The following is a 21,798-nucleotide window of genomic DNA, read 5'->3' on the forward strand; positions in this document are numbered from 1 at the left end:
TGAATTGTTTCGAAAAAATATCGTGATGTGAATTACGGAAATAGGAAAGTCAGCCGAAGTCGTGCTGACGAACGTGAGTTGGCTACACATAAACCATACCACTGGGTATCAATTAAGTCCGCTGATTCTTGTGTAGCAGACCATTCAGCAATATCTGCAACCCGCAGGCTGAAACAGATTGGTCACGATCTTTGGTAGCTGTTATGACACATCATCGGTATTATGCTTGAGCTGAGTGTGCGACATCGATCAAGTGCGTGTGATGGAGAGAGAGCAGGCAGGGGAGCTGAAAGTTAACCGAGGCTTGGTACGCATGCGCCGCATCAGCCTCTTCGGCTGGGAAAACCTCTATTTTTTTACCGAATCTGGCGCAAGAAGTGAGGCGGACTCTTCTTGCATTCCACGTCATTTGTCTTAGGCGCCTTAAATGCCTGTCAAAATGTGACCAACAAAGCAAGCACCCAAGCGCATAGCCACAGCGCAGTTGGCGGAGGTAGCCCATCTGATAAGCAGTCGTCGCGATTTTAACGCGCGATTAACTGCAAGTTCTCGATAGATTCAGCCACAATGACTCCATGTGTATTTGATGTGGATCTTGTTCAGCTCTGATAGATAAGCGTATGGATTTCATTCGCTGCCGGCATCAGCTCTGGCAGAGTCGTCCTACGCACCATATTATGTCTTCAGTCAGGTCTAGCCCCTCCCAATTGGTCCGCAGGTATTGGCGGCTCAAGGCTTGGGGCACTGGAGCCTAGCAATGGTCGCCTGGTTTTGAAGAACCTATTGCAAACTAGGCTTATTTTTAAAACCCGCCGGTTCCCAGTCCTTGGTCTCCTTGCCGATTCGCGGCTCTTTTGTCCTCGTCTTTCTCAAACTGCCGTACGACGAGATCTACAGTTTCAATAAAGTGTAAAAGAGCTTATGCAATCCATAGGACGACGCGGAAGTCTTTCAGCAAGATGGAAACTGATTATCTGGTCAAGGGAGGGTATTGCGAACGGATGATGGAGGAAAATGTGCCTGATCCCGACGTAACGGGCTGGGGTGTAAGGTTCTTCTAGATGATATTGTTGACTCCTTGAATGATGCTAATCTCAGATAGATCGTCTCTTCTTTTTGCTTTTCCATCGTTATGAACATGATTGCTATCATCGTTGCATACGCGACAAAAGCGCTACCTGAGAAACGTTACAACTCAATAGACGATATCATTCATTCCAGAGGGTCGTCGTCGGCCGACAGAAAACAACGCATCAAAGCTTTCGAGTCGTTCATGCTATCGCTCAGTGATCAGCAACTAGTTACTGGCATGGCCCTCATGTTGGCAACGATTTTGATATTCGCGGGGGTACATGGCTTGGACGAGGGCTTTTCAGTGTACTCGTTTCAAATTGCGACTCGACTCGGATACTTCTCATGCATCACACATCTTTGCTCACTCACAGTGTTGTGGGCTTACTTTGACAAACATAAACGGTTAAGGATGTTCCGCACCATCCTTATGGTTGTCTTTCTGGCGATGATGATTGGTTGCATGACCATCTCAGACTCTGTTACTTTTCGTTTCAATCGACACGTTTCGGTCAAATGTGCGAGAAAGCATTTTAAGCTGATTGATCGAGAAAGACCCAATTATGTCTTCTTCTCTGACGAAATCATTATTGTCTTCAACTTATCGGTACTAACATACATCCTCATATCTGGTTACGTCCAGAGGCTGCTACAACTCTATTGCCCGCTGGCCCGCGAAGAAAAAGACTTCTGGCAGCGTCGCTCTCTACGAGCCTGCTTCGGGCCTGAAGCTGTAGCCAAGTTTGAAAGACTAGCCTTGGCTCACAATCAAACACTGGCAGATTTAAGGTCTAGTTTTCTCTGGGAAATTGTGTGGTTGTTATTCTACTTCACATTCGGAACTGCGAATCTCCTGGAGTTTTTCAATGACGCCAGTCTCAGACTTGGTGCCATCAAGCCGAACTTTGGGCAGCTTGTACCTCTGTTCCTTCTAGCTCTTCCGTTGATAACAGCTGCTGAGGCATATTCAAGTAAGTAGGCCCACTTTCACGATCGATCAAATGGCCGGGAAACAGAAGCGATCATGTAATATCGATAGACGAGAACTGTTCCGCTGATACACATGATTTCCAGCTGCTACTACATATGATGAACTATCTTCTCAAGATATTGAAGACATAACTCCTTTGACAACACCCGAGACGAATCCACCAGATGCTACAGAATTGCTGCCGACTTCTCATGACTCGGGAAGTCGGCATTTCAACCGATCCCCGGGAAATCAGTCCCCGTCAGTGGTTGACACTGCGGTAAGTCTTCACCTACTTCGATTGCGATTCCATTCCGAGAAAATAGAGACTTGACTGACCTCGCCGATCAGCAGACACTGCCCACAGTAGAGCAAATGAGGATCGAGGAACCGGCTCAGCTCCCCCAAGCATCTGAGACCTCAGCTGGCTGGCTTTTACTGCTACTGATTCCTTATGCGGCTGGACTCATGCTCTGGGCTCTTATCTTTGCGGATGTTATACCCCACAGTTTCTTCCTTTCCATTGCAGCATGGGTGATTGCATTTCTGGTTGAGGTTGCGAGCTTCCGAAGCTGGTTTACCGTTGTGTTTTCCGCCACACGTGAAGTGGTAAGAGGCTGGTATCTGGCTATGAAGAGATCATTTAAACAGGTATACCATGTGTTTCTGACTTTACCATATATTCTAAACGCATGAATTATCATAGATTCATCTTTTGTATATATAAGACCTGGTGTAATTGTTCATGCTACATATAACCCAAGTTCAAATCTCCGTTCCCCTAAGTAATCGATACCTGGTGCTGTATGTCTTCCGGTTTGATGCTCAATTACGCACGAACCCATTCGTTGTAGAATGTCTCTCAGCAAGTGGCAGTATGGGGCTAAAAATGAAGATCAACTTTATCGCATTACACCATTTTCATGAAGGGAAGAAGAACTAGGGTTTATTCTGCGACTTGCATTGGAGTAGTAAATGCTATTGATGAGGGTATTGTCTAGGCCATATCTCCGCTAGTGAATGCGACTGAAGGTGTAAAGAAAATGTCTAAATATAAGTATGATACAACAATGGGCTTCTCTTTTTATGGCCCCAACATGAAGTCTTGCGCCAAGATCGCTCTATTCAACAAGGCTGCGAAAGTCAGAATCGAACTTGACAGGGAATTTCTTCCTTCCCTTCGCATCCGAGTTGACGAAACACGCCATCTTGTTCTTCGGGCAGTAGAAAGAGCCCACACCGTTCTCATCAATCGTAACTGCGGCCGAATCCATTCCGAGGACATCGGTCCAGACCTCCCCGGCGTGGTCTGCACCAACTGACATTGATAACCGAGTGTCAGTATGTTCAGCCTGTGTCCAGCTCATGACGACGGCCATGCCGGCGGGTCTCTCTTCCGTTCCGCGCCTGACCCATCCAATACAGTCAGGCCGCTCGAAGTAATCGTGTTGCTCCCCGTAAGCATAAAGCTTCCTGGCCAAGAGAAGGTTGGGAAGGTCTTGGATAGGCGCTTCGGGATGGGTAAGCTCGATGCCGTACAGATCACCAAAGAAGACGCATGGGTGACCATCGCGTCTGAGAAGAATCATAGAGTAGGCAAAGGGCATGAACTCCTTGCAGATTGGGGTGTCCATCTGTTGACCTTTCTGAGTGTCGTGATTACGAATGAAAGTCTGCGAGTTGTTAGAAAGTCGTTCAATTTTGCAGGAGATGAATAAACTTACGACAGCGTTGTTGGGTCGTTGTTCCACTAGTGTGTCCTTGAACACCTGCCTCAAGTCCGTGTCTCGGTGCCATGACAATCTCTCGATGTGGTACATCAGAGGCACGTCGTAGAGGCTGAAGAATGCTGGCATGTGCTCCAACCAATTGTTCAAGACGCGCACATCACCATGCCAGAACTCGCCAATAAACATGAGATCATTGCGAATGGCTGGCTTCCTCAAGTGCTCGGCCCATTTGCTGATGAAGTTCCATGAGATGTGCTGTACGGCATCTACACGGAAGCCTTTGAGACCGAGCTCATCCACGATCCACTTGCCCCACTGATGCTGCTCTTTGACGACCTCAGGGTTGGTGTAGTCAAGGTTTTCGAGCATCAAGTAGTCAGCATTTCCTTGGAGGTCGCCGACGTCTTGATGCCAGTTCTTGCCGTCTTCTACAAACCTGTAGATGGCACGTTTCTTGTTCTGTTGGTTCCAGTCTGTGCCGTTGAAATGCGACTTATTGTATCTGAACTTGCTGTACTTGCCCCCTCTAGCTTTGTAGTCAAATTTGGTCCATGACTCAATTTCATAGACGTCTGTGGTGTCTCTTCGTCTATCTGAAATGCGTGTAAGCAGATAAAAACCAGGAGTGCTACGAGCTGACGGGTGAAAGCTTACCACGCGGATCAACCTCGACCACCTTTACCATCTCAGTGCCGTCAGCGTAGGCGCGGTGGTTGTGAATAGCGTCCCAGACGAGCCCAATGCCGTGGTGCTCCGCATCCGCCGCTAAAGACGCAAGGTCTCCCTTCGTCCCCCATTTGGTGGGGACTGAGCCCTTTTGGTCAAACTCTCCTAGATCCCAGGCATCGTAAATGTCGTAGCCGTTACTCTCGGGATCCTTGGCTTTGCTTCCGGGCGGCAGCCATAGGCTGTTCACACCAACGGACCTCAGTGCCGGCAGCGCGCGCCGGAGTCGTCGCCAGTGCTTGTGGTCGGCAGGCAAATTCCACTCGAAGGCTTGCAGCTGCACTGGGTTTTGAGATCTCTCCGAGCGAGGCAGTTGGTGATGGGATTTACTTCGCGGAAGGGACTCTGTCGGTCTAACCTCCACACGGGAAGAAAGCTGGTGAAATGACTTGCTCCTCGGCAAGGCCTCTCTGGCTCGAACTTCAATAGCTCGGGGTTCTGTAGTTCTGATGCGAACCTCAATTGGCTGGCCAGTACTTGACCGCGAAGCTGTGGTTGGGTTTCTCATTTTGACCTAAGGTAATACAGTGAACAAGGCTAAGGGAAAAGTCAAGAAATGGATGATGTGTCGTCATGCATACGGCTTGGTGGTCGGACATGTCTCTTTATCTATGCGCACACGCAATCCTAAAGAAGCGCGAAGTCAAGGTCGCGACTGCGTATCCGGACTTGTCTCCCGGCGCCTTGTACTCCGTACGGTGGCTTGCGCTTCAAGGTTTAATGTCCCCAGCAAGATCAATCTCAATGTCCGAACCGTCTCAACCCAGCACTCTAACCCGGGGTTGAAATCTCGACCAATGATTGCCCATGATGGTTCCAAAGGGTCCAGAAAGGCATGGACATTGTCAGCTCACGTGTCTCACACATCAGCCGTTCCAGAATTACAATGCGTGGTGATGTTTGGTGAGTCGTCTGGGGGCTGTACGCTTCGCGTTCGCATTCACGAGTCGCATCCGTTCTCGAATGCGAGATTTGATACGAGCGGGTCCTACCTAGCCCTTCCCCCAAAACAAAAAACTTGGCCCCCTTCCAAGAACCCAGCCACGGATCGAGTCGGGCCAACATAGTGAGCAATGCGGCCATTGACAGCGTACTGAGTACGCAGACGGAGACCAGCACGGTCACCGCCATGGCATGTTTGGTGCATTGGGGTGCCAAGTAGCGGCACCGCTTGACACCAGGAATAGTAGACAGCCGGGACGGGTTGAACGGGTTGTCGGGACTGACGAGTGTCGCAGACGGGGCCAAGACGATCATCAAATTACCGATAGCGAGATTGGCCCGAGCATAATCTGACAACGTAGAGACCCCTAAAATCTCCTAACGCGAAAGCGACCTTAAATTTGCATTGTCGTTACTTGAGCACAGCCGGGAGGCCTACGTGCGCGGTAGAGTGTCAAGTCTAATGAGCAGAATAACCTTGCTAATTTCAAATAATGCAAAGAGAACATACAGAACAATCCGGAGATGGGTCGGCAGCTATCCGGGCCGCGCTGATCGACGTGGTGTGGGCTGTCGATGCCAACTACGCATCCGCGAGTGTTTGGTGTTCCCACAACACACTTTGAAAATTCCACGTGTCGTTCGCATAGAGTTCTGGGGTTATCCTTTTGCATTGCAGAAATAAGTCGCAAATATTGTTTGCATCCGGCTCAGGATGCATCATCAAGGTGGTAATCTGCTGATCTAGGTATACAAGCATATCTACCTGGACGGGCTAATGATGCAAATCATCAGACGTATCTCACAGAAATACGACATGAGGTAGTTATCTCAGGCAGATCTGATGATATTGAATATGACTGTGACGCTATGCTGCATGTTTTTAACTTCAGACCAAATCTAACCGTTGCATGTTTGACCCAGACCATCTAGATCGTCTCTTCAACCCCTTCGACCGGCGAAATAACACCTAACGCCTCAGTGCGATGTCATCTCGTCAGGCTCCCGAACAATGCGAGAGCCTGCTCGGGTCTCCAACACAGGAACCTCGATGTTCCAGCCTGCAGAAGCCAGCCTCCTTGCGTACAGCTCATACTTTTCGTTGGCGATTTGCAAACTTTCTTCCACGTGGCCTAACATTGCTTGTTGATCAAATTCAGCTCGCGCCAAGTTCGCCTCTTCCTGTCCGCTCAGTCTTCTGGCCAGCAACAAAGCATGAAACCAAGCTTTGAGCTGTGACCTCGGCGTCACGCCTTCTTTCAGGACAACAATAACCTTGATTCTGGAGGCTACGTCGTTGGCCGTGGTCGACACCTGACACCAGAGAACGTACTCCTCGCGGTCGAATACATCCATGATTGTATGTAGGTCAACACTTGAAAGCTGGAAGGACATCTCGTGGTTCTTTCCATAGGCCAAAGCTTCAAGCAGGGTCTTGAGGGGCACTCCATACTTGCAGTGGCCAAAAACTGGCCCGGAGTTCCAGCGAAAGACTTCTCCCCTTCGCTTCTCGAAGATGAGTTCTCTTTGGGAAACTTTCAGTGGTGTGAGGACTTCTTCTTTCGAAAATAATGCCGACAGAGCAATGTTGGCACGTTGGCGATTTAGCTGACGTGAGTGTACTGCTCGAACGCCCTTCCAATTGAGAAGAAGGTGAACGCCAAGGAGGAGAAAGAGCGCGATCCATGATAATGTTTCGTCAGTCAGGAAATACAGCAAAAACGTTCCCGTCTATGCATATGTTAGCAAAGGTTGAAGCCTTAGGGATAGATGCATCTTGTTGTCGACTTACAAGCATTCCTATGAGAGAAATAGCTGTCTCCTGGCTGGCGTCTTTCTGCGTACTGTTAGCAACTCTAATCTTGCAAACGTCTCCACTGTGATAATTCCTCATACTTACAGCATTGAGCTCGCCGAGATTATTCCACTTGGCAAAGTGACCACTAAGACTGCTTTTTGATGCGTTCCCAACGACGCCAGATGCGGAGTATAGGATGCTGGAGAGACAGAGAACCAGAAACCTGGCTTCTTGCGGAAAATAAGGAGACGCGCAGTCGAGAACCATCGCTGTGTCGGTCAGCAGATCACAGGCCATGCGATATGCCTTGCATTCTGCTTCAATCGAAGTCGCAAACAGATGAGCAAATGTGATGGTTGCGAGCCTTCCCATGGACTCTCTGGTGACTTGGATGAGCATAGCCCCAGTCGGTGATGCTAATGAGTCTCCAACACCCAGCCCTGTTGGTGTAGTCAGCACACAGCAAGAGAGAGCGAACTGGTAAAGGGGAAGGTAAGATTAGCCGGGACAGCGCAGAGTGGTTCTTACCTTGCCAAACAGCACGCGAGGAAATCATGCCGGCAATAGTGCCAGCAAAAGCTTGAAGAGAGTCCTACTCAGAGTAAGCTAGACTGAATGTCTCTTGGTTTGCATCGGTGTTTACTCACATAAATCTGATATTCAGCATAGTCGTCTGTAACGCTATGCGGATAGCCATCTGGCAAGAAGATTTCGAGAAGCTCTTGCCAAGGCTTCTTTCTTTTGGGAGGGAGCTACGCGAACGAGTGTCAAATCACATGCAAACTCTCCGCTGTCTTCCATCAAGACATTGAAAGAAGGAGGGGTACCAGGGGTCCTCCATGTTGTCCGCGGAGCTTACCGTAAGATCGACCCTAGATGATCCGGCAGTCGGAGCCGACTCGATATACTTGGTCTTCAGAGCGCCGGCCTTGTCATATTCGGCAAGGACCAGAAAGCCTGATCTCTTCCTTAGCATCGCCGGCGTCTCTAGGACAGTTTGTGTCGAGCGCGTCGACATGGTCTAGCGCGCTCGTAGGAGGTTGTAAATGAGGGATCGCTTTGATTCGAACTTTCAAGATTTGGAAAGAAAAGATGAGCTAGGTCCCCTTTTGCGAGTGAAGAAAGATGAGATTGAAAGAAGATCAAAGAGGTTCGAGTTCAATGACGCGCAGGAAGAACTGAGTATGCAGCAAATCTGGCTGAGGTCTTTTCCCGGTCGGGTAAGAAGAGAAACGGATACGGGGATACGAAAAGGAATGCAGCAGTTTTCGCGCGCGCATGAGGACCGTTTTGGTTCGTCGCCATCAGCGGCGATCAACAAACACAAGTGAACACGGCCATTAATGACTCTCTGCGAAACTTTCCGGGCTGTGCAACCGCCGCGTCCTTGTCTGGCACCCTGGAGGGGTCAAACATGTTCGATGATCTGTCATTGTTCCCGTTTCTGCCCTATGTTGACAAGTCGCTGTCAGGACTGAGTGTCATGGAAGCGGAGCGCAGATGTACGTCTGTGTGGGATCTGCATGGGCCGCTGGGGGCAAAACAATAAACTCTCAACCGCAGAGTGCTTCAGAACATTGAACGATTTTCAACTCGCCCCTCTGTAGATCGTTTCAAAAGATGGGATTTTTCGTCAGATTGCGGGCTTGCTCGAAAAAAGCGGATATACCGTCAGCAATACAACGCAGATCAGCTCGGGCCTTATACGAATGACACGAAATGTCAGCGACGAACCACCCACGGCAAGCCCGTCGCGAAATATGAGATGAAGCGCTTCTAAAGACGTTCCGGCAGTGGTTCATTCCGGTGGGGAGGGCGACGTAAGCCTATGGATGCAGACTGCGATTCAGCTGCCTCTTTCCGCGTATTTGTCTTGTTCTATCCCAAGGGCTGCACTTGAGGTTGAGCAAGTGCCAAGTCTGGCTCCGGCTTCTGTCTCGTCACTCAGGTGACATGGAAAAACTTCGTCGGGATCATAGTTCTCCCATGGCGACTTCAATCGCCTTCATGTGGTTGAAGTTGTGAGTTGTCAGCGCCGTGAACTGAAATGTCAAGCTGCCAAAGGCAGACAACCGTTTGCCGCTTCTGTGAGTTCGATAACCGGGTGACAGAACTTAGTTCTCGCCGAAAGCGCAATTTTCCCCGCTGTCGCGCATCATGAGGCGCAGTGACTTTTGTGTAGAGACCCGTCAATTGGATGGTTTGTCTTGAGTGCGCAAAACTCTAGTATTCGTATTCTGAAAGATGCCAACTTGCCTATTTAGGAATCGATTCCCATACAAACAATAAAGTGGAAAACAATCTACTTAATTTTGAGTATTGACTCAAACGCTCTTTTCCCATGTTGACCACGTTGAACGACCCGCTTGTCTGGTTAGCTACGCTTAGGCGTCTTAGATCGACTGTCGAGGTCAATGTGTAGAATCAGTCAGTATCAACTCGCGACATCCCACACAGCAAACTATACGAGCACTATACTTACCGATTCTGGAAAAGTCGCATGGGACTTGAGTGCCGAAAAGCTTGTATCTGGATGGGAACGTTGGCGACTCATGAGCATGCTACCTTGTTCCTTGTATGATTTAATGCTACACCTCCAAGCCGCCGAGCCCACAATATCTTCATCCCACCGGGCCGGAAGAAAGTGAGGCGACGGGAGTCCCGGCGGCACACGGCATGTAACGCTACTCTATTTCGATCTCGTTCGCTCCGACACATCTTGCTGCCATGATAGCTGATACAGTGTTCCAGTGTCCGTATCAACTAGGCAAATAGACGAGTAACCAACTCGTGAGTTCTGCGTGCTTGATACATTGCCATGTACCCAGGCACACAGGGGGCACCTGGATGAGAGGAACGGTCTTGGTATACACGTCAGTATGGTAATCGTGCCGTTGTTACGAAGCTCAACTTTTGGTTGTTTTGCTGCGTAAACTGTATGAAAGGAGGAGGAATTGAGCGATGTCACTGTTACTCCGGAAGTTGTAAGTTGGTAAGTGGGAAATCAGTTGATACGGCCCGGACCGCTTTCCGGGTTCGGCTACATACACAGGCTTCAACAAACTATTTTTCACTTACACCTTACGAGTCTACGCCTAAAGCGGCCCGGGACCTTGGACAGACTTACATGGGCACGAAAATCTGATATGATTCTCAAATTTTGTCTATTCAGCAGGCATAGAAGAGAGCCTCTCCAGAAGATTATGAGGTGACATTGTACGAGTGGTGCCGAAGCGCGCAGAGTAAAGACTTGTGGGAATTTACCAAGGCGTCCGGCTTCGGCTGGGGCCGGACATTGTATGGTCAGCATTGTGTGACGGGAATTGTGGTCATCCCGCTTGACTCCGCTCCGTGATTCCGAACACCGGCCTCCGCCCGATCTTCTACGTGCCAGTCAATATGGTTGGAATGGTCCACAAGCATTGCCGGTTTTTGGTTTAGAGGAATCACGTCGGTCTCTCGAGCGGTTACTTAAGGGGTAAACAAACCTGGCCATCATGAAAGGACTACACACAAGCAAGACGAGATACAGAAGATGATTAATATGGATTCAAAATGGTATTTGACAGTCTCCAGCTCGTTCAAGATACGTAAAACGATCTAGGCTAGATGCTAATTTATACAAGAACAATGAAACGACTCTGGTATGGTAAAACTTGTGACAAAAGAAGAATCCCGCCCAAGAAACAACACGACACTAAGAAAATTGGAAGTCGGAGAACAACGCTCATGAGTCCCAAATGGGACCAAATGCAGGAATCCCTCTCGCCTCCATCCGATACACAAACTTATTCACAGTAGGCCCGTTGGAAATAATCGCAACGCACTCGGCTCCGCTCTCTTTATATACATTATACGCCAACTGCACCAAATCAGGCCGGCCACGCTCGTCCGTATCCCAAATCAGCGCGTCCGGGTCCGCCTTGAGAATCAGGTCCATGACACCCTGCCCGTACGTCTTGAGCGGGTTCTTGGTCGACCAGACGACGCGCGCGGGGACCCGGCGCTCCATGAGGACCGGCAGACAGGGACCGATACCAGAACCCGTGGCCACGAGGACCATCTTCTTGAAGAGCGGAGCGACGGCGAGGACGCCTGAGGCAGGTGTGCCACGGGTCCAGATCGAGGTCGGCGGGTTCTCGATGATACGCTTGGTCCAGTCGCCGGCCTTGGAGACGACGATGGAGAAGCCCTTTCCGCTCGGCTCCGGGATGGCCGCGAAGGCGTGCCACTCGACCATGGGTCTGTCGGTGATGCGGACGCCGCGTGAGGTGCATGGCCCCGGGGTGCAGAAGTCAAAGTGCAGACGAACAGCGTGCTTGGAGAGAGGCTCCGGGACGACCTTTACGCGGCGAAGGCGCATCCAGGGGAGGGCGATGCTGAAGGATGTGAGAGCCACGAGGTAGAGCGCCGGTGTCTTAGCCAGGGCCGGGCCGAGGGGCTCGGCGGACATGGAGGCCGCGGTAGCGATGACGTGAGCCCATACGAGGGCGAGGGCCGACCAGCCGGCGAAGCGGTGCGTCCACTCGAATTGATCGTGCATCTTGGCGCGGATGGAGGGGTAGGCCATGACGAGGATCATGACGAGGAGGATGAGGATGAGATAGGTTAGGACAAGGGTGATGAGGTTGACGGAGTAGAGGGACTGAGGCGCGATGAAGTTGCCGGTTGCGGCGCCTGTGAAGATGACCCACCACACGGTGGCGGAGACGGCGCAGCCCGAGTGGACGCCGCCATTGTGGTAGACACGCGCAAAGTGTCTGCGGATGGAAAGTGGCATGGAGGTGGGCACGCGGGAGCACGCCCAGAAGATGAAGTTGACGACGTATTCCTGGCGCAGGAGAACGGCGCCGAGGAGGTTGGCGGCGACGGCGGTGGCCAGGTGGTTCAGGGGTAGGGAGAAGTTGCTGTTGCGGCTCTCGTACAGCATCCACACGAAGACGGCGAGGTTGGAGAGGAAGATGACGCCAAAGAGCTTGCGGTAGGCGTTGAGTCCGCGGTGGCGGATCCATCTCCAGCCGTGGAAGCCCTTCTTGGAAGGAAGTTCGTAGTCTTCTTCCTCCTTCTCGGCCGCTTCCTCGACGAACGCGGCCGTCTTCTCCAAGTCGATGTCCCTTTGCTGGGAATCGACGACGGTGAATGTGCGAGAGTCCACGAGCGTGAAGCCACCTTCGCTGGTAGGGCTGACGGCCGTCTTGACGGACGAGGCGCTGGACGATTGCTGGGGCGTCGACATGCCTGTCGGGATATCTGCCAGAGGCAGCGGCGGCGGAGCCTGGGCGGCACCACCAGCGGCGATATCGCGGAGGGCCCGCTTGTCGACCTTGCCGTTGGGGGTTAGCTCGATCAGGGTGAGGTACTTCCAGACGGTCGGGACAGCGTAGAACGGTTGGCCCTCGCCGACGACAGTCTTCAGCTGAGCTTCGTCGATCGGCGCAGGGGCAGAGTAGAAGCCCCACAGACGATCGTCGATTTTCAGCGCACATCCCTTGACGACGCCAGGGCATTTTTCAATAGCGCGAGAGACGCCATCGAGTTCGACGCGGAAGCCAGAAATCTTGACCTGGTCGTCTTTGCGGCCGAGGGGCTCCAAGCTACCGTCTTCAAGCCAGCGAGCGAGGTCGCCGGTGTTGAACATCATACGACTGTGAATGGTGTTGGTTAGCGTACTTTCCTCGCTGTCAAGTCTCGGCCGGAAGAACGGAGAATAAAAAGAGGCGCAAAACTAACCCGTCCTTTGCGAACTTGTCGACCTTATATCTTTGTGCAGTCAACTCCGGCAAGTTGAGATACCCCCTAGAAACGCCTGGACCGCCGGCCCACATGATGCCAGGTTCGCCAATCTTGACAGGGTTCTCATCTTCGTCGAGAACGTAAACGTTAGTGTTTGGGTTAGGCTTGCCAATCGACAAAGTCTTTCCCGGCTTATGAAGATGCGCGGTGTTGAGAATGCTGATTTCGGTAGGACCGCATACGTTCCAGAACTTGACGTAGGGCGCCCACTGCTCGGCGAGCGCCAGTGGACAGGGCTCACCACCGACAGCGATCGTCCTGATGTTGGGGAAGTCCTCGCGCCTGGGCATGTGCTTGAGGACTACGGAAGGCGTCGCGATGACAGTGTCGACGCGCTGCAGGCAATCCGTCCAGAGATCATTGCCGCTGCCTCTGATGTGAAGCGTTCCGCCGTTCATCATGGTCCCGAGAATCTCCCACGCGCCTAAGTACCCATTGCCGCGTCAGCGTGGTCGGACACTAAAGAAATAGAGTTTGAGACATTTGACTTACACATATCGAAACCGACGTTCAACTGTTGCGCTACATTCTTCCCGACACGGATGCCCAGCTTGGAAGGCTCCGCTAGAAGGGTGTTGGTAACGCCCTCGTGTCTCACATCCACTCCCTTGGGTCGCCCAGTAGTGCCCGAGGTGTAGATCACATAGGCTCCATCTTCAGGCTTGACAATGACACCTGGGTGCCCATTGTTGCCGTGCGTCCACAACCAACTGTTCGCATCGAGGTCGACGACCCTCACACGGTCCCGCCTTTCGGAGGGCACGCTGCGCAGCACCTTCTCCCTGAACTTGGGAAGGCACAGCACGACCGGCGCGTTGGAGTCGACAATGTCGTAGCCGAGTGTGTCTTCGGGGATGATGCCACCATCTAGAGGGACATACTGACCACCCGCCTTGAGGACGGCAAAGATGAAGACGACCATTTCGATACACCGGGAGTAGACGAGCACCACACGGTCTCCTTTCCTGAGGCCGTATGTTCCCCTCAGCTCATTCGCGAGCACATTGGCCCTGCGGTTGAGCTCCCGGTATGTGATAGTCGTGCCATCGTAGTGTCGCACAGCCGTGGCGTCAGGATGTGCTGCCGCGATGGACTCGAAGGCGTGGTGAACGACTTGGTATGGTATCACATCGCTCGGTCCTCTGCTGAATTGGTTGAAGAGAACTCTGTCCGCCAGGGACAGCTGTTCCAGAGAGTGTAACGAACGCGGGGGAGCCATGGTGATGAGCTTCTGGATGTTGATACCCTGCGATGATGTTGCCTACCAGTGACACACCTCATAACCACATCTCGAGAGGTGGGCACTTGGAACCAGATATATCTCCTCCACGGGACCGTCGCGTCTGTGTGTTTGTGCGCCAATGTCCTAGAGAAACGGAGAAGCGCCAGACCCTGCCCGGCCTTGTGGGGGAGTACATTCTTCGTTTTGGTCACTTCGCCAAAAAACCTGCCTAGATTGCCTCAACCTCCGTGTTCAAACAAGGTTCCATATTCTCAGAAGCCCCCCCGTCAGCCATGGCATGGTCCATGGATGATATCAGGGCTGGACTCCTTCCTTCTTTCAGCTCCTTGCTATGCAGACAATTGTTTTAGATAGTGTGGAGAACGGACGACTCTGTGATGAACTAGTGTAAGTAAAGACGGGGTCACTTACAAGGAACCTTGCAAGACTATGGATGTGATCAGGATCCCTCGATGAACGAATGCAGTATCTTTACGGAGAAGCGGATCCTCGACCAAGGATGCAAGCGCAGTAGAGACTAAGAGTAGAGGGAGACTATATTTCGTCGTAACAGGCTCGGCCGCCAAGGGAGCGTCTGGAGCAGTCGAGAATCCGCCTCCTCCCCTTTAGATGTGGGCAGAAATTTTGTCGTAACGACTGTCTCCATTCCGCGGTAACAGGGCCGCTGGCGGTTCGGCGGGGCCACGCCGGATGAGTTGTCCAAATCCGGGAAAAACGGAGAGCGATCCGGACCACATCCGCCCAATGCGGCAGCTGTCGTCCTCTGTCTCGTCGATGGAGCACTTCGCGGTCCTTGCGAGGCGTTGCCGTGGGATGTAACAAGGGGCACGGCAGTGGAGGACGGACGTCTTGAAGATGGATAATGACCGGGGGGGCTGACAAAGTTGTTGTCAATCAGTCGACATGTGCCATCCATTACGTGCCGCGATCGTGGAGGAGGAGGAGGGAAGAAGGGAAGCTAGGCGCCTGTGCGGGTTATGCCTTGCTTCTGCCATGGATGGTGCCCTGTCTGCACATCGTTCCCGGGGGCAACCCTGGCTTCCGCGGCTCATGATGCCTGTCGACCGTTTGGCCGCCCACCCCTCTCCCTTAAACGACCCTCATGCCAGTTTTGTTCTTCTTCTGCGAGCCCACCCCCAGGCAAGATGCGACGCTACTCAAGGTCGACACCCGCCTCGGCCGAATTCGGTCATAGCCGGGTGGGATTCTCTAATAAAGTGCGGCGTTGTTGTTGCTGGCGAAGAAGAAAAGGGTCCCAGGAAAGAAAGAAAGCAAGACCCGGGAGAAGAAAAGATCCGACGATTTCGACTTCTTTGTCTCTCTGCCATGTGCTGAGCACGCTGCTTCAACAAGCCATCAACAACAACACTGCCCCCCTCTCTCGCCTTAGTCACCTCGGTTTACCTCCAAGTTTCCACGTTTTTTAATCAATCGTCGCACTCCGGTGATCCGCTAGTCCCAAACTCTTTTTCTTCTTCTTGTGGCTCTATCCATACGGCAACTCCTCCGGCTCCCGAGAAATCATGGAGAACCTCACCACTCTCAAGTTGACGGTCGACTCCGAGAAGGGCGTCGCCCTGGTCCGATTTGACCGTCCAGCCAAGAGAAATGCCTTCTCTCAGGTCATGATCGGCGAACTTGTTTCGACTCTGGCTCACCTCGACGCCCTGGAGACCATCCGCGCTGTTGTCGTTACTGGTGGCCCTGAAGGTCCCTTCTGTGGTACGTTTTGCAATTCTTCTCATACCAGTCGAGACAGATTTCAGAGTTGGGCTCCAGAAAACCATGTCTGGAGGGGGACGCAACAAGCTTACCCCCGTCGTCGGATACTCTGTCCTCAACTCATCTTTCTCGGCTTCACTTCCCTTTTCCTTCAACCGTCCACGTGCAATCTGCACACTCATCATCGTTGGCGCCGCGCACGGCAGTCGATGATTTCCCGACCAAGCAACTGCCATCTCAACTCCATCTGATTCCCCACGGACTTGATACACAGGGGCATGTCCGCTGTCGTTCTTGTTTCCAAGTCCCTGAAACGTCATGAAAATCCGCACCAGGGTTCCACTGGCAGGCCCCCCCTCTAATCTAATCTAATGGAGGCGCGACGTTGGCTAATCCGTTTTGTGGTGCAGCCGGGATGGATCTCAATGAGCTGGTGCAGATCTCCACGGCAGCGGCCCACCAGCGCGCCTTTCTCAAGGACCTCACAGACGCCTTTGCCAACTTCTCCAAGCCCATCATCGCGGCTGTGGTTGGTTTCGCAGTAAGTTGTGGTGTTGGGAAGTGGGAGCCGCCCCCCCAACATCTGTGCTTTTCTTTTTCTATGTTGCCTCGCATGTCTCACAGAAACAAGGCTAACATGAGAGCCTCAAGTTGGGCGGTGGTTGCGAGATCGCTTTAGCAGTAAGTCAAGAGTTGCCCCCCACATGTTTCTGCGAGGTAAAACCCAAACAGCTGACCGTTCACGATCAGTGCGACATGATCTACGCCGCCGAAGATGCTTCGTTCGGACTCCCAGAAATCAAGATCGGAACGATCCCAGGCGCGGGCGGCACTCAGCGTCTAGCTCGTGCGCTGGGCAAGCACAAGGTGAGTAGCCAAAACCCAGCCGATTTTTGACTCGTGCTGGCCGACTTGAACAGCCGAAATCTTCGCTCTCATCTTGAAACCGGTGAACTGACCAGCTATAGGCCATGGAGTTCGTCCTTACCGGCGACTCAGCCAGCGGTGCCGAGTTTGAGCGTCTCGGCGTGGTCAACAAGGTGTTCCCACGTCAAGAGGTCGTGCCAGCCGCCATGAAGCTCGCTGAGCGCATCGCGGTCATGTCGGGCCCTGTGACCAAAACTGCGAAGCAAGCCGTTCTTACAGGTGGGCTGCTCCGACTCCAAAACCGCTACTACGGGGTGGCTCCGGATCCCACCAAGGGATCGAGGGGGCGGGCCCCTGTGCGGACCCCGTGTTCTGACTCGCTAACCCTGCTACAGTCGAGAATAGCCATCTTGATGCCGGGATGACCATGGAGAAATCTCTTTACTACTCGACTTTCAGCCTTGGCGATTTCAATGAAGGAATGACCGCATTCCTGCAAAAGCGACGTCCCGACTTCAAGCACACGTAGGTTTCGGGTGGCCCGTACGTAACTTTCGGGAGAGAACCGCAGCAAATGTCACGCGCCGCGTAGGTTTCGGGTGGCCCGTACGTAACTTTCGGGAGAGAACCGCAGCAAATGTCACGCGCCGGGTACCGCGCTGCATAGTCATCATACGCACTATAAGGTAATCGGTAGACTCCGTACGCTCGGGTGACTCGACTCGATCCAACTACTATACTCGAGTCCGTCCGTGGATTCCACGCGCCTCGGGCTTATCGATCGTTGTTGACTCGTTGATTACTGATGGTCGGGGACCATATTCGTAGTGATGCTGGGCAGCAAACTCTACTAGATACGGCAGCTGATGAATCGAACTTTGTTTGAAATGCCACCGTGCCACGTCGCCTTGGATTCCGGAAGCAAAAAGAGAGCGACTGCAATGATTGCACTTTACAAGTCCATCATGCACTCTTGGCATCGATATCGTGATAGTGTGCACCTCCTCGATTCGGATGGCGTGTCAATGTCACTGCACCCCCATCAACTTGTTCAGGGAGGACGGTTATGTGAGCAAGGAGGAACTTTTGCGCCGAATGTTGCTGTGATCTGCGTGGCGTGCAGTGTGCAGCGCGTTAGATGGTTACAGTGCCATCCGTAGTCCAACCCACCACCCGAATCTTCAGTAATTAGTGTACCCAACTTACCCAAGCCCACATGCAAATGGTCGTTTTCGTAAGGTAACCTTGGATTACTACTTGCCATTTTCGCCTAGGTAGGTCCTGTTACTCCCTGCATGTGTTATTGCCTCTAGAAATACATTGAAACGGATAGAGAGAGAGAGAGAGAGAGAGAGAGAGAGAGAGAGAGAGAGAGAGAGAGAGAGAGAGAGAGAGAGAGAGAAAACGTCTTGCAGTTTCGACTCCATACCGTGCCTGGTCTTGTTTTGCCCTCATCCTTGGCTGCCTCAACCGTTGTGCTCCCCTGGTGTGACAGCGACTGCGCCATTTTACCCGCGCGCGCACTACTCGGTGCAACATTAAAGCGTTGTGCCTGTTGTTCCGACATCAAAGATGGAATTGCGCCACCCGTCTTGTTGATACTCGTGCACTCTGTCGCCTGCCAGCGCAGCCTCTTCGTTCCACATTTTGACGAGACTGCCAGGGGCATATACACCCTTGAAAACTCCCCGTCCAGGCTGCGCGACACCCACACGGGTGTACAGATCGGGGTCCTCGGGGGGCACCAGCCTGGCCGCCACGGCTTTGAGGAATGTCCACATATCCTGCGGGTCGGCAATACGAGTGGCCCTCAATCGTTCGCGTGCAAAGAGGAGTTCTCTGTTGGCGAAATGAAGCAGCTCGCCAATGCTGGCCGCAATCTGGGCTTCCAATGCGGCCTTGACGGTTGGCCGAATCAGAGGCTTGAGTAGCCAAGCGAGCCAGGAAAACTTGCTCTTTCGGAGGCTGTAATTGAGATGGTGGATGCGAACGCGGACATTGTGCAGCGTCAATATGTCTTCAAGCCGCTCCTTTCCAACCTCCACATCAATAGCAACATCGATACCACGCTCATCCAGGTAAAAACCCGCAATGCCAGCATCTGCCAACCTCAATATTCCCGAGTGGAGGCGCAGCCAATATCCGAGGTCTTCGGCTGCAATCGACAGGCCTGATACCGTGATCCTCATGAGAGTCTTCACCGAAGACGTGGTGCGAAAGCGTGCCTTGCGGATCTCGACATCATTCTGTGTGGAGATATTGATCTTAAATGGTAGGAAGGAACTGTTGTTGACGGTGCGCCCGGGCTCCAAAATAAGGTTCTCTAAAAGGAGATCGATAGCCGGCGCCGATACTTCCACCCGAGGAATCGGGATGTACTGAATTGCTTGCACTACCATGGGTATGAAGACGTTGATGGAGTCTGCCACCAATTCGCCGTTGGTGTACTGATGTGCAGGTGACAGAATTCGCAAGATTCTTCTGGTGGTGTTCATGGCCTTCTTGATATCTGTGTCCTGAAGCACGGAATTCAGAGCAAGATAGACCTTCTCCAACAACGCATCAAGATCATCGCGTATTGAGGACTCGGATGTCAACTGTCTTGACTTGGCTCTCAGTTCCTTGAAGCGGTCCTCGGCGTGATCGAAGAAGTCAGGATCCGTCAGTATGTCCTGGAGCAAATTGCCGATCTGTCTGACAAGATTGTCAAATTCTGGATCGCTGTGGCCATGTTCCATGACCGCCTTGAACTGGGCCTCAACATCATTCCAGTGCTCACGGTTACCCAAAGACGACAAGAATAGCCAGAAATTGTGGAGTGCACGATCGGCCTCTGGATTGGTGTCGATGTCTTCTCGAGCGACCTGGATGGTGTCGGAAACTGCGTGCGAATAGGCCAACAAATATCGCCGGATGAGTAATGAGAGAGTCGATACCGAGTCGGAGTAGTCTTTTCTCTCTCGCAAATTGACAATGGTGCTCTTGAGCCTGTGTACCAAGGTCTCTTGTTCGTCGCCGGTGACATGGTCCGTCAGGCTCTGACCCGCTTCGTCGGCGACACGGGCGACGCCGTCAGTGACAACCTTTGCGATGTCGACGACCTCATCTTCCAAATCGTCCTTGGTCGGGGGAGGCTTCGAATCCCCGTTGGGGTACTTGACGGCTTCTTCTTCCTCTTTTGATGGCTCGATATCCTTGGCCGCTTGCTTCGAGACGTCCGACAGGGTGAACGCAGTATCGCGGAAGACCTCTCGGCCAATAGTGCTCAGATCCGAAAGTAGCAGGCGAAAATCCGAGTTGGTTAATATCAAGGAGCCCACCGTTTGTAAGCTTTTGTACGCTTGGCAATTGTCAGTTTAAACTCTGGACAAACTTTCTTTCCTTGGTTGGAGCCGACGTGGGGTTGCTGGTATTAATAAAATAGAGACGACCCACCTGCTACAGTGTCGGCTCTGGCCTTTGCCTTGGATGCTCGTGCACCGATGTCGTACGCGTCAACTGACAGACGAGCCTTGGTGAGATACCAGATGAAATCTTGAATCTGGTCCTTGTCATTCTTGTGTAATAGGAGCTCGATAAGTTGCTTGATCAAAAGCTTGACGTTGAGAACCAGGGCTCGCCCAGAGTCGCTGAGATCGGGGGTATCAGGGTTGAGGACGTCAGCAGATAGTAGACTGCGCAGGTTGACAATAAGCTGTTCATTGGATGGCATGTAACCCTTCCCGATGGCACGAAGCATCTGGTACGTGTGCAGTTTCTCGTGCAGTCGCTGCTGCAAGGCTGTGTCGTCGTTGTAACGCGGCAGTAGAGGTTCGCGCTCGCGTTCCTCGCGCGATGGGCGGCCGAAGCCGAAGAAGGACACCATTTCGTAATGCGACTTCGGTTGAAGCCAAGTATAATGCTCGATGCACTTTGCGGGTTGCTGATGGACGGTAGTTTCTCACGCCAGCCAAGGTATCGTCGGTCTATTTGGGTTGGATTGATGCTATGTCGTCGAAAATCGTCACCATTCAAGCCAAGTCGGCAGACACAGCTTACCTTAGCTACCTTACCTTACCTCAGGCGGGAAGGAATGAATGAGCACAGCAGCTGCCAGCAGTGACTGGGCAATGACGTAAGTAAAGAGCTAAGCTGAGGTGCGGCCCCACTGCCAGCCACCAATTGAACGCCGGAAAATCTCAAGGCGGAGCATCGTGTCCGAGCATGGCCCGTGCATTCCCGGTCCAGCCAGGAGCTTGGGCCCCAGAACCGACCTTGAATGGGAAACATGGAAATTCCAAATCATTACAGATTCCCATCCAGTCAGTTGGTAACTGATCATTTCGTTTCTGCTTTCTCCCCGCGATCCTGCCTAAGTCCTAATGTTTGGTTTCGACCAACAGTATTTGAACATAAGTCCTCCTCTGCTAGGTAGTACTACCAGTAGGGAACCCAGGTCGCGGATCCAAGTGCCGTACTGGCTCCACGGATTCGTCATCTTCTTCATGCAGCGATTTAGCTGTCACAGTCTGCCCATCCATGCTAGGTAGCCCTAGAATCAGACACTCAGGGTTAGTGTTTGGCATTTGTGAGGAGGTATCCGTAGTTCCAAGAAAGTGGATATCTGGGGTCACTTCATGTCAGTCAACTAGCTGCATCAGGGGTTGTGGACAAACTTGGGAGTGTTACTATCTTAGACTGCAGATATCGGCCGAAAGATGTCAGCCCTAATCCATTTATTTGGCGTATGGTCTTTTTGCCTCCATTGACATGGATTATGTGGCCTGGGTAGCACGGCTCCTGCGATGCGACCACACAGCTATCCCACACTTTTTAGTCTCGGATGAGTCCGTTTGGATCGACACCCTGGGCCTTCACGAGAATGATGACGCACACCACTAAGTAAAGGGTCCACGTATCCGCGGTTATGGCGCTTATCTCGTCTTGCATACTTCGA

The 21,798-nt window shown here is 52.2% G+C and overlaps 5 protein-coding genes across 5 annotated transcripts; 1 reads left to right on the forward strand and 4 right to left on the reverse strand.

Annotated features, from left to right (window-relative positions):
• Window positions 1–3,049: 3,049 nt before the first annotated feature.
• HER10_EVM0012767 (alpha amylase) lies at window positions 3,050–5,047 on the reverse strand. The gene is made up of 3 exons (XM_035482153.1): window positions 4,426–5,047; window positions 3,766–4,364; window positions 3,050–3,714 (listed from the first exon to the last, which is right to left on the reverse strand). The coding sequence occupies exons 1-3, from the start codon at window positions 5,003–5,005 to the stop codon at window positions 3,163–3,165; spliced, it is 1,731 nt and encodes a 576-aa protein (XP_035336697.1). The 5' UTR covers window positions 5,006–5,047; the 3' UTR covers window positions 3,050–3,162.
• A 1,370-nt stretch (window positions 5,048–6,417) lies between these two features.
• On the reverse strand, window positions 6,418–8,307 carry HER10_EVM0007327 (uncharacterized protein; the record flags this gene model as incomplete). Its single annotated transcript, XM_035476886.1, has 6 exons — window positions 8,097–8,307; window positions 7,885–7,989; window positions 7,766–7,829; window positions 7,340–7,677; window positions 7,232–7,276; window positions 6,418–7,170 (listed from the first exon to the last, which is right to left on the reverse strand). Exons 1-6 carry the CDS (start codon window positions 8,253–8,255, stop codon window positions 6,418–6,420), a joined length of 1,464 nt encoding a protein of 487 aa, XP_035336214.1. The 5' UTR covers window positions 8,256–8,307.
• Window positions 8,308–10,910: 2,603 nt separating this feature from the next.
• HER10_EVM0002498 (amino acid adenylation domain-containing protein) lies at window positions 10,911–18,216 on the reverse strand. The gene is made up of 3 exons (XM_035482897.1): window positions 13,523–18,216; window positions 12,968–13,454; window positions 10,911–12,882 (listed from the first exon to the last, which is right to left on the reverse strand). Exons 1-3 carry the CDS (start codon window positions 14,247–14,249, stop codon window positions 10,965–10,967), a joined length of 3,132 nt encoding a protein of 1,043 aa, XP_035335753.1. The 5' UTR covers window positions 14,250–18,216; the 3' UTR covers window positions 10,911–10,964.
• Window positions 15,797–17,391, forward strand: HER10_EVM0010567 (enoyl-CoA hydratase/isomerase; the record flags this gene model as incomplete). Its single annotated transcript, XM_035480023.1, has 6 exons — window positions 15,797–15,995; window positions 16,406–16,536; window positions 16,647–16,676; window positions 16,746–16,862; window positions 16,964–17,141; window positions 17,258–17,391. The coding sequence occupies 6 exons, from the start codon at window positions 15,797–15,799 to the stop codon at window positions 17,389–17,391; spliced, it is 789 nt and encodes a 262-aa protein (XP_035336495.1).
• A 15-nt stretch (window positions 18,217–18,231) lies between the features above and the next one.
• Window positions 18,232–20,916, reverse strand: HER10_EVM0002254 (uncharacterized protein). The gene is made up of 2 exons (XM_035471974.1): window positions 20,298–20,916; window positions 18,232–20,202 (listed from the first exon to the last, which is right to left on the reverse strand). Exons 1-2 carry the CDS (start codon window positions 20,725–20,727, stop codon window positions 18,401–18,403), a joined length of 2,232 nt encoding a protein of 743 aa, XP_035335726.1. The 5' UTR covers window positions 20,728–20,916; the 3' UTR covers window positions 18,232–18,400.
• Between the last annotated feature and the right edge of the window lie 882 nt (window positions 20,917–21,798).

Source organism: Colletotrichum scovillei (assembly GCF_011075155.1).
Source record: "Colletotrichum scovillei strain TJNH1 chromosome Unknown Contig00003, whole genome shotgun sequence".
NCBI classification, from domain to species: domain Eukaryota; kingdom Fungi; phylum Ascomycota; class Sordariomycetes; order Glomerellales; family Glomerellaceae; genus Colletotrichum; species Colletotrichum scovillei.